Below are 12509 nucleotides of genomic sequence, written 5' to 3'. Positions count from 1 at the left end.
GCAGTGAATAGAAAGACAAAGACTAAACATACTGGTGTTTGCAAATACAGCTCTAGCTTGAGAGATAAAGACTGCAGTGAAGTGGGAATCACAAATGAGGAGTGTACAGTAAAAGATAGATAGGAAGCAGCTTCAAGAAGATTTGTCTCATGACATTCCAGGTCAAAGAACTGTTTGCAAGTAGTAATAAAATAAATCTTCACAACTCAAATATGGAAATACAGATAAAATAATTTAACTACCATGACTGAATACCTACAATTTGGCTGTAAAGAAAGTGGATTTAACATACTGGATTTAACTGAAATGACTGCTGTCGTCACAATTTATTGTAATTCCGAAGTGCCTTGTTTAACACAAGTAATCTTATTAGCTGGGCCACGCACAGAAGCTAAATTTACATTTACAATTGCTGGAAAATACAAAGCTGTAATTTAATCTTGCTGCACTTGCCAGTTATAAAGTCGGCAAAATTAGAATGTGTATATGCTGACAAATGAAAGTTATGCATATCTGTCTCAAGTTCCTCTTGCGTTTCCCCCCAGAACAAGGCTGAGTAAATCTTTAAACAAATAGCTGAACACTTTTCACAATGCAGAAAGCAAAATTCTGGACACATTTTAGGCATTTGTATGCTACCACGCAGCATAAATTCTAGCCAAAAAGAATAGAAACCCAAGATCAGATTACAGCTCTATGTCTCAAAAAGAGGAGAATTAAAATTGCACATCAGACCTGTTAATTTTGCTGTGAAATCATATATGCTCAGTAGAAATTACACAATTTTATAGAAGCAATCCGAAGCCCAAATACCAGTAGACTATCCCATACAGAAGCGCCCAAAATATCCTTTCAATAACAAGGCTGCTGTCATTCACCTCCCCTCACCCTCTGTCCACATACTGTCACCTCAACCAGACCATTTGTTCTGGCCCCTCCCAAACATATGTGCATCTCTCTTCTCCTAATCAGGTCCATTGTTCTGCTTTCTACTTTAAACATTTCCCCAACATAAAACGCAAGATGATTCAGAGAATTGCTTGTATATAAGTACCTATGAAGGCTGTTGATTAAAAGACGACAGGAAATGTCATTCATGCATAGACTAGAACATCAGCTATGCAACAGCTCTAGAGTTGAGTTGTCACACTTTTACAGAATCAGGTTCATTTCTGATAACACTGACAGAACCAGAGTTCCAAACATTTGGACAACAAATGTAGCCACGACAAAGAAAGTTGGAGAGCTGAATAAAAAAGCAGGACGGTACATCAGCAGACAGGTTGTACGGTTGGCGTAAGTGAAAGAAGGTATCTGTTTATTTGTACTTAGGTATATTTGTGAATTTCTATCAATAAATGTTATTTGCAGACAGTGAGAGTGAGCAATGAATTGTTGGAGTTACATCTCTTAGAATAAGATTGTGCAAGGCAATATTGGAGAAAGGCTTATAAATTAATTTTACCTGATGCCATTCTGCAACAACAACGAACAGAGGCCTTTTAGTTCAATCTCAGGATCTTGGGACTACCGGTCAACCCAGTTATTTCCTATCCTCATTTCCCTGAAAACAGTTTTAGTAGACCACCGCCTATAGCTTGAAACAGGCCACTTCAGGAGGTAAAAACATATTGGTGTGAAATAAAAGTCTCATGCACCTAGAACAGGCAGATTCTCTTCCCTTTAGGACATTTGGAAACCAACCGTGAATTTACAATTATTCCACCGCCTCACATTCACCTTTACTGTAGTCAGCTTTAAAATGAAGAAAACTTGAACTCTGAACAATGGTGGGATTTGTCTTACCTTTTTCAGAGTTAACTGCCAGATCTCTAGATTAGCAGCTTAGTGATAGAAGCAGGATACTTAAAACAAAGTCCAATAATGAAAGTTGACATAAGAAACGTTACCAGGTCTGGTAGCATTCGTGAAGGAAAAAAAAAGCTGACATTTCAGGTCTGGTGACTCTTCCTCAATTAACTTTTTTCCTCCACAGATGCTGCCAGATCTGCTGAGCTTTTCCAGTAACTTTGTTTTGTCTCTGATTTACAGCATCTGCAGTTCTTTCAGTTTTCATAAGAAATGTTAGAATCAAGATGTACTTTATCAGATTTGCTTTCACTATTATGCAGAATAAACACGAGTATGATATTTATGAATACGAATCCTTTAATACTTTAGTTATTCAAGTCATTGTGAAAATCCAAAGAGCTTGTAACTAATTTGCGTAGAGTCGTTCCTTCATATTCTCTGGGTCAAGAAAACACATGGCATTCCCTCTCTAAAAATACAATTGGTGCACTTGCAACTGTTGAATTACAGGAGTTTATTATAATGGCTCAGAGTTATCTCTGTTGACAATAAGTTATGACCTCGCCAATAATGCTCTCATCCCACGAAAGAAAGTAGTATAAATTCATAAATGTTCATGTTGTGCTAAAGCTAAAACTTCTTGTCTCCAAATTGAAAGGAAGGACATACTTGTCTTGGAGGCAGTGCAAAGATTCACCAGATTGATCCTTAAAATTCAGCTGTTACCCAAATGAGGTGTTAGGTAAACTGGGCTTTTACTCTCTGGAATTTAGATAATTCGGAGAGAGAAAACAGAGAGAAAAGATCCACAAATGAAATCTACAGGATTCTGAAGGCATTTGCAAATATAGTCATCAAGGAGGTTATTTCCTAGGGAACGAGACCACAAATATTTACAAAAGAGCTATGGATACTTGGACACTGGGTTCCATTTTGATGTCTTAGGGAAATCGCAGGATTTGGGAAGCAGGACCTTAACTTAGATGATCAACCATGATCACATTGAATGGCAGGTGATTGAGGGCCCATATGATCCACTTCTGCCTCTATGGTTTTTGATTGGTTGATCATCACAGAAGGGGGAAAAAAAAATGAACTGATGGAAAATTGAACTGCACACTAAATCACAAAAAGGGTATAAATCATTTTAGGGTTGGAAATTCAGAACAATTGTATGACAACAATATAAGTTGTACCTTAACCTATACAGACTTCCTACAAAAACTCAAGCATCACACATATGGAGTAGGAATCATTTGGCGTGTTCTGCCAATTGACAAGATTTTTTTTTCCTATTCATTTTGTGGGATATGGGTGTCACTGGCTGGCCAGTATTTCTTGCCCATCCCTAGCTGCACTTCAGAAGGTGGTGGTAGGCTGCCTTCTCGAACATGGTGCCAATAAAGTGGGCTGCTTTGTCCTGGATGGTGTCAAACTTCAAGTGCTGTTGGGGCTGCACTCATCCAGATAATTGGGGAGTATGCCAACACACTCCTGCCTTGTGCCTTGTAGATGGTGGACAGGCTTTGAGTTGTCAGGAGATGAGTTACTTGCCGCAGTATTCCCAGCTTCTGGCCTGCTCTTGTAGCCAATGTGGTGAGTCCAGTTGAGTTTCTGGTCAGTGGTAGCCTCCAGGTTGTTGACAGTGGGTGATTCAGTGATGGTAACACCATGAAATGTCATTGGGCAGTGGTTAGATTGCCTCTTATTGGTGACGGTCATAGTCTGGGATTTGTGTGGCACGAATGTCACTTGCCACTTGTCAGCCCAAGCCTGGATACTGTCCAGATCTTGTTGCATGTGAACATGGACTGCTTCAGGATCTGAGTCATCACGAATGGTGAGGAATATTGTGCATTCATTGGCAAACATCTCCACCGCTGACCTTATGATGAAGGGAAGGTCATTGATGAAGCAGTTGAAGATGGTTGGGCCTAGGACACTACCCTGAGGAACTCCTGCAGACATGTCCTGCAGCTGAGATGATTGACCTCCCACAACCATCTCCTTATGTGTCAGGTACGACTCCAATCACCAGAGAGTTTTCCCCCATGATACCCATTGATTCCAGCTTTGCTAGGGCTCCTTGATGCCACACTCGGTCGATTGAGGTTACAGATTGTATTCTAACACAATTCTGTTGCTAATGATGGCTGACAGCATCTCATGGATGCCCAGTCTTGAGTTGCTAGATCTGTGTGAAGTCTGTCCCATTTAGCATGGTGATAGTGCAACACAACATGATGGAGGTTGTTCTCAATGTGAAGGCGGGACCTCACCTCCACATTGACCATTGCACAGTCGTTCTTACCATACTGTCATGGATAGATGCAACTGCAGTTGGCAGATTAGCGAGGATGAGGTCAAATATGTTTTTCCCTCTTGCTGGTTGCCTCACCACCTACTGCAGACCCAGTCTACCAGCTATGCCGTTTAGGACCCAGCCAGCTCGATCAGTAGACTTGCTGCCAAGCCTCTCTTGGTGGTGGCCATTGAAATCCCCCACCCAGAGTACATTTTGTGCCCTTGCCATTCTCAGTACTTCCTCTAGGAAATGCTTCAACACTGAGGGATGATTCGTCAGCTGAGGGGGGACAGTATGTTGTGCAAGGAAATCTCCTGCTGTTTACATGTTTAACTTGAAGCCATGAGACTTCATGGGGTCTGGAGTCAACGTTGAAGATTCCCAGATCAACACCTTTTTGACTGTATACCACGCCGTCGCCCCCTCTGCTGTGTCTGCCAGTGAGGCAGGACATATCCAAGGATCATGATGGCGGTGGATCATGGATGATCCACTTTGCTGTCCATCCCTTATAGCCATGATTCCCTTGTCAACTATTGTCAATATTATTAAGTACAAATCCAAAGTGACTCAAGCACCTACTACAAAAACACCCTGTATAATGGATTTGGCAAAACAGTATATTACACACCAAACTGCAATGCCACATTGAAAATTACAAACCTCAACTGCAGACTAATGTGAGCAAACAAAACAACTAAGTCAAATTTGCTGCATAAAAATCTGTACACTATGTCTATGCATCAATAGAATCGTAGAATCTCTACAGTGTGGAAGCAAGCCATTCAGCCCATTGAGTCCAAACTGACCCACAAATAGCATCCCACCCAGACTCAGTCACCCTACGCTATACCTGTAATCTTGCATTCCCATTGTTAATCCATATCCAAGCTACACATCTGTGAACACAATGGGCAATTTAGCATGGCCAATCCACTTAAATTGCACATCTTCAGACTACAGGTGGAAACCAAACGGAAACACACACAGACACGGGGAGAAATGTGGAAACTCTACACATACAGTTACCCAAGGCTGGAATCAAACCCAGGTCCCTAGGGCTGTGAGCCAGCAGCACTAACCGCTGAGCCAACATACCATCCATATTTCAGTATTTTGACAAATTTTACATTTCATCTACAGATCACCTCTGCCACTATACAGTGCAAACAAGACGACTATTAAACTCATTTATTATATCAGTTCCGTGACAATTACATTTCAGCTCAACTTTTTTTTTAAATTCGTGGCTTGAAATGGGGTTCATTAGCAAGCACAACATTTAATCCACAGCTCGTCAGCATTGAATAAGTAGCGGTGAATATCTTCGAATGGCTGCAAACTATGCATGAAGGGACTCTCTGTACACTGATGAGAGTTTTGACCAGAGCAAAGATGAAGCAGTACGATATGTCTAAGTCTGTTACTTTATAGAAATGTTTCCATTCACCTGTTGTTATTGTCCTTCTACAGACTGAAAGTCAAGCATTTCAGAGATGCCATTGAAAAAGTCTTGATGAGTTGGTGCATAGATGTACAGCACTGGAAGGGGTAGGGCTTCAAAAAAAAAGGTGGATAGACAGCAGGCTATTTTGTCTTAGATGCCGCTGGATTGGAGTGCAGTTATACCTGCATTCCTGTGGCCAAATAATTCCATCACAGTCCCTACTTTGTGGTTGGAAATGTGGCAAGTCAAACGTGATGCTCATTGCGACATTGGCTGGTTCAACTGACATCTTGATCAATAATGACTGGCAACTTGATGGAAGGGGATGGGATGATCATGAATCATTGCCTGATATTTGACTAACATGAATTTTACTCAGCCTAAGTGTGGATGCTGTCCAGAACACAAATCAGAATAACCATTAAAAAGAATAAGACATAGGACCAGAAGTAGGCCAATCCAGCCTACTCTGTCAGTGAGATCATGACTGATCAGATAATTCTCAACTCCTCTTTTCTGCCTTTGCCCTTACAGATTAAAAACAGATTGCCAGAATGGGCTGCTTTACTATCTGTGGAACTGTGAATGGAGCAGAACACTCATCATCAGCAAACAGCCAAATTTTGACATCATATTGGTAAAGTTATTGATGATACATTGGTTGATAGTTGGGCAACGGATGTCAGCCCATGGAACTCCTACAGCAATGACGACAAGACGAAATTACAGCCTTCCACACAATCACAACAACCTATATTTACCGAGTAAACGCCAACCACAACAGAATTTCCACCTACCCACTCTCCCAATTTTTAATTTCAATTTTATCTTTAATAGAATACTGTCTTGATGTCCAAAGGTAGACACTCATTTCTAGAATTTAGCTCACTTATTATTTTAAAATAAAACTGCAACTGAAGCCCAGTGGTCCTGTTAGAACTCAAACTGGGCAATGAGTAGTTTTAGTGGATAAACACTACTGTAACAAAATTGACAATCCCTTCCTTCACTCAGGTTATAACAGACTCTAGGTGAATTTGACAGCAATTTGTCACACTGGATTTGTCCTACCTATTGTGGAAAGAACCTACCTTGGCAATGTGATAAACTACCAAGGAGAAGCTGGTTTCACAGCTGTGGAACAGTTTGGCAAGAAGTACAACTTGTTGTGAAACCCAGATCTTCAGCAATATTTCTGATGAAGGGTCTAGGCCCAAAACGTCAGCTTTTGTGCTCTTAAGATGCTGCTTGGCCTGCTGCGTTCATCCAGCTCTACACCGTGTTATGTCTCTTCAGCAATATAGCCGGGATATGATCAGGAAACTGAACACTTTCTTGACATCATGTGAAAGCAACCAATTAGGTGAAGACTGATATCTGTGAAGTTGCCAGTACATAGTTTTTGATCATTACTCAGCACTTGTAACTGAAATTACTGCAAATACTTCAGTTCCATCTTTGGACCGGACAGAGTACTGAATGTTCGTGAAGCCTCCTGCTCCCATTAATTCTTTAATTCTCTACTGCATACAACTGTACAGCTTTAATCTGACTGTTATTGTTTTCTATCTCTGTCAATAGCATGCAAGTTTATGGTGTATGCAAATTCTACAGTGAAGCCTCAAGTTAATTGATCATGTATAACTGATGGATTCATCATGCTCCTCTACAATTGTGACTGAAATCCCAAGATGTTGATGGGGGTTCAGCCTGATCACCTGACTCAATAGTAATGGAGAGGGGGACATGCCAAGAACAAAATAATAGAAAGCACTGTAATCCAATGCTGTTTCTGCTGGTCGCCCACAGCATCCAGTGGTTGCCCAATTCCGAACTGCTAGACCTGTCAGAAAGAAATAACGCGTATTTACATAGCACCTCAAAACTTCCCAAAAGCAACTTTTCACATTTTTTTTTCCCCATCCATCCGAATGGGGCAGGCTAGGCCTTTAATGTCCAAAACATGGCACCTCCAAATTGTGCAGCATTCCCTATGCACTGCACTGAAGCCTCAATAATGATGAATCTGCTAACATCTCTAGTGGAATCTGAACCCACAACCCTTGAATTCAGGAAAGAGCTTATACATTGTGCCACGGTCAACATATAAAATCTAGCCCATTTAGCATCGTGGCTTTACTGAGCATATGATTGGAGGAAGCTCAGTGAAAATGTGTGTCAGCCTCCACAAGAACACTGGTACTGCCGCAAGTAGATATATACACACACACACACACACACCAGGTACACAAGTCGTGAAAACAAGACAAAGTAGGTGAAACGGTTTTTCAAATCATTTGACATAATCAAGTAATGCAATAAACAGCTTTAGAAGGGAGTGAAGAGTCAACCATAAGTGCAAGATCGAAGTCATATGTAGTCCAGACCCAATTAAGAACCACTTTTGATGCCTAAAAATGCAATACTGGACGATTAGCCATTTACAACAATTTAACAGCTTCACAGTTGCTTTTGGAGCCTTTCGTTTAAGATTCATTTTCTTCAAAAAAATTCAAATTTACCCTTTATAGTTTGGTTTAAAATTAAGAGCTCTGACATAAATGCAAGTAAATAAAAAATGATTAAAAAACCTCAGTATACAATTATACCGAGATACACAAAAGCCAATTGAAAACAATCAAATATACTACACGCCCTAATGTCCCATGCAAGTGAACAGTTGCAAAAGAAACTTCCACTACTACAGCAGTAGGACATGTCAAAGAGTACAAACACACTGGACCACCACCATGAATTAGTCTCACAGGAAAACAAAAACAAATCAGAGTCAATACATGGAATTCCTGGCTCTGCACTAAAGATTCTGTTTAATTCAACTTGCACAGACTAAAAGTACACCAAAAGTACACTTTATTCCAGTCAAATGTTAAATAATGAATTTGCCCAGAGGACCACAATAGTCCCATAAGATATAGTTTTTACATTAACCACTTCAGCATTTCTGTTGCTATCCAACAGCACGACAGACTCGATTGCCTTGCAATTCGTACCTGAGAACAACTGCATGTAAAAAGAACCAATTAATCAAATTTTAAAAGTAATAACAAAAATACATTAAATAGACGTATGCCAAATTTACAATACTATACAAACACTTACTAGAATTACATGTTAGTTACAACACAACCCACTGACAATAAATTAGATATTGAACCATTAAGACTCATGGTCAGCTTACAGGAGGCAAACTATAGGCCCAATATAAAAACCGCACCTCAATGTCTACAATGCAATAGGAAACGTAAATGCACATCATTTTGGAAATACGTACAATCACCGGCTTGCAATTCTACAATTCTATTAGGAAAGGAAGTAAACGTTTGCAGTTCCTCTATGGAGTGGGTTATCAATAGGGAAATCGACATAATATAAATAGTCAGTCTAAATTCCGGTGCAAATTATGCAGCAATGTTTATAAGCTATAACATTAGGCTCAATTATTTTCCCAAATTTACATTTTCAGAAAGCAAATGCTGGTATGGCAATACAGTCAAGCACCAGTATTGTGGCAGAATATGGACACAGATGCAATTCTCACTCACCAGTCTATCTCAACTACAGCCACGCTCAAAGAAGTAGGTACTACGTTTTTTTAAAGGTACATTGCTCAAGCACATCTAATTCTTTGGAGCAAAGATTAGAAAGTTTGAAAAAGTAGGCTAACCATATATTCAAATTATGATATGAAGCACAGAGGCAGCTCACGAGGGGCAAAAGGAAAAGAATTGGTAAACTTTATAGGTAAATCAAAAGAATGGATAACTGTCTTGGAGTGAACTGTAAAACAATAAATTAATCCCAATTAGATAACGGATATTATCAAGCTGGAGGGTTCAGAAGAGATTTACCAGGTATGGAATATTTGAGTTATAAGAAGAGGTTGGATAGGCTGGCACTTTTATCACTGGAGCATAGGAGACTGAGGGGTGACCTTTACAGAAGTTAATAAAATAATAAAAGGATATAGATAAGGTGAATGGTGTCTTTTCCCTACGATGGGGGATTTCAAGACAAGGGGGCACATTGTTAAGGTGACAGGAGAGATTTTTTTAAAAATGACATGAGGAGCAAATGTTTTACAGACAGTGGTTTGTGTGTGGAATGAACTTCTGGAGGCTGTGGTGGATCCAGTTACAGTTACAATATTTAAAAGCCATTTTGCTAAGTGCATGGAAAGGGTTTGGAGGGATATGGGCCAGGTGCAGGCAGGTGGGGCTTATTTAGTTTGGGATTATGGCCAGCATGGACAAATTGGACAGAAGGGTCTGTTTCTATGCTGGTTTACTCTGATTCTATAACCTAACATGGACAAGGAATAAGCCTGTTAGGCTACATGGTTTGAGTGGGATAGTGGGACTGATTCAGAGGGCTAGCTTAAACTCCATGGGCCAAATGGCCTCCCACAGTACTCTGCATGACTCTAGAACTAAGCTAGATCTAATATTGTAAATTATCATAGCAAAGCTCAATCGCTCAAAGTTAGTCATTACTGCCTTGCAAACTGCTTGTGAGATACAAATTCTATAAAATGTTATTTCTGCATGTTATCATGCTGATTTTAATAAAGAGGCAGTACGATATGGCTGAGAAGATAGTAAAGATGACATGAATGAATAGTGTTACTTTGGTAACATTGTTACTTTTGACACAATGCTAAAAAATTGATCTTTTTTCCTACAAATTTGCAGCTAGCAGCAGATACACTAAATTTATATATTTGTTTTTGTTTTATAATTAAAAAAAGTGAACAAATTTAAATGTTAAGTATTGACTTAATAAAATCCTTTTTAAATGCTGAATTAACAACCTATGAACCAAAACAAAATGTTAGCACTTAAATATTATTTTGCCAACCATATTCCAGCTAGCTATGAAATACACATTTTGTCACTTTCCAAATAGATTTAGCACTTAGTTATGTTCCAAGTTCTCCATTAGCCTGTAATACCAATATGTTCCTATGTATTACATAAACAACTTTAATTTTACATAAAGGTCCCAAGTACTGTACCATGAGAGAAAATGGAATATAGATCTGAAAAAAAAGCTAAAATAGGTACTAATAGACTAAATGTTATACCAGTACTCACTGCAGCAAGCCAAAAGAACTATAAAATTGATGATTGCCTGGGTGAAATGCCAAAGTTTAAAATACTCTAATGTTAATGGAACTATAATGTATCGCACAGTAACGAGGGGGAGGAAATGGGACACAGTAACATCTGGGAGGAAATGGGGCAGTGAGAAGTACACTATTATACTGTACCGTAATAAAATCCTTACTAACGTTCCAAAGTAATTCACTATGTTCAGCACTTTGCGCACCTGGGACATGCCAACACGACATTACTTGAATTCAAATGAGTTATTTCTCAGCAAAAAGAGAAATAGTGGACGTATGAATAGAAGCCTAAAACTGTCAGTTGAAAAACCCACACATTACACTTTTGTTCTCTGCAATTCTGCGAACATTTGGAAGTATTTAAAACAACGCCAACACGATTCTTTTCTCGGGCGAGAAATGGTGAGTTTTTAAAAAGTGCAGTGAAATTGGAGGTGCATAAATACACTCAACACCTTGGACATCCCAACGTACAATGAAGAGGTGGCCTGGTCCGAGAAGCTGTACGTGTGGCACACTGCGAACGCTCCTTTAAAACAAAGCAGAGAACGGACAAGAGGCAAATCTCCGATCATGCAGGATTGATTAACAAAATTATACTGCAACCAGAGAGGGCTTACCCTGCATGCAGGTAGTTGTGTTTTGCTGCTGACTCTGTTGCTGCTGAGCTGAGCTGCTGGAGTTGTTGCTGTAGCTGGGAGTCGCCATTGTACAGATAATATTCCAAAGGAGGTTTGGGGGGGGGGGGGGGAGAGGCTGCAATGCAGCAACTCGCTCGCACGGTCACTGGTTTCTTTTAAATATATATATATATGTACACAAAATTTTAAAAAAAAACACCCCTCCAGACACACGCTTGAACAGAAATCTCTTAAACACTTAAGAAGTCAAACCCCGCCGGCGCCCTCAACAAAAACCGGTTAAAATCTGCCTCCTGTCTTCCTTCAAGCAACATCTCATCACCGGAAACACACGTACATTTTTTTTTAAAAAACTTGGTGGTACAATTAAAACTCTCCGGATTCTTTAATATATGAAAAGAGACAAATTGATCTTATTTCGAACTTAAAAAAATAAACGGAGAAACTGTTTCCACAGGAAAAGTCCACAGGCTTGTTTATAAAACAGATTTATCTCGGTCAGACTTGACGAATTTACCGCCCCTTCTCCCTAAACGAAAATAAAGAAATAAAAAATGAAAAAATAATTTTTAAATTAGGAACTGCCCAAATGCCTGGAGGCGCCACCACTGCAGCCCTGACAAAGAAGCCATAGAAGCCCTGCTGTCCACCCCCTCCTACTCCTCCACTTTCCAACTGCCAGAAAGATCCCCTCCGAGTGTGTCAAGGAGATTTCATACACATATATATCCTATTCTTTAAAAAAATGTGTGCGGTCCGAGCTAGCGTGTAATCACAGAAAAATTCGGGGAAAACCCTATTAAGAACACATCCCTCCTGGCGTCACTTCTGACTGAGGGAACAAGATGGGAAAGGGAGTTGGAAGAGGTGGGGGAGGGGCTGGACAACACACACGACGACTCTGGGAAGTACGCAGGCGCGCGACCGCCCGACCGCCCTGCACCCTGGGACACGTAGTCCTCGACCTCGACGGAAGCGCGCCTCAGGCCAGGCAGCGAACTACAATCTAACCAGGGGTCACCGCTTCAGGAAGGGGGCGGGATGTGGCGCCGGACGTTTGTGCGTCATCGACCCCGCCCCTCACCGCAACCCCCTGCGACGTCCCGCGTCGTTTGTGACGCAGTCAGCAACGACATGCAGGGGTTTAGCAACTAGGAGCCA

General features: G+C 40.4%; 1 protein-coding gene across 4 annotated transcripts in view; it reads right to left on the bottom strand.

Annotated features, from left to right (window-relative positions):
- The window catches only part of map2k4a (mitogen-activated protein kinase kinase 4a), a 135308-nt gene extending 123086 nt beyond the window's left edge, over positions 1-12222 (bottom strand). For all 4 annotated transcript variants that reach the window (XM_048554942.2, XM_048554943.2, XM_048554944.2 and 1 more), the window contains exon 1: positions 11328-12222. In XM_048554942.2, the coding sequence (XP_048410899.1) occupies positions 11328-11415 (88 nt within the window). In that variant the 5' untranslated portion in view covers positions 11416-12222. The remainder of the gene's footprint in view (positions 1-11327) is intronic.
- Between the last annotated feature and the right edge of the window lie 287 nt (positions 12223-12509).

The sequence above is a fragment of the Stegostoma tigrinum genome, chromosome 22 (genome assembly GCF_030684315.1).
Source record: "Stegostoma tigrinum isolate sSteTig4 chromosome 22, sSteTig4.hap1, whole genome shotgun sequence".
Classification (NCBI taxonomy): domain Eukaryota; kingdom Metazoa; phylum Chordata; class Chondrichthyes; order Orectolobiformes; family Stegostomatidae; genus Stegostoma; species Stegostoma tigrinum.
Note: the sequence above shows the minus strand (reverse complement) of the source record. Positions and strands in the feature narration are given on the sequence as shown.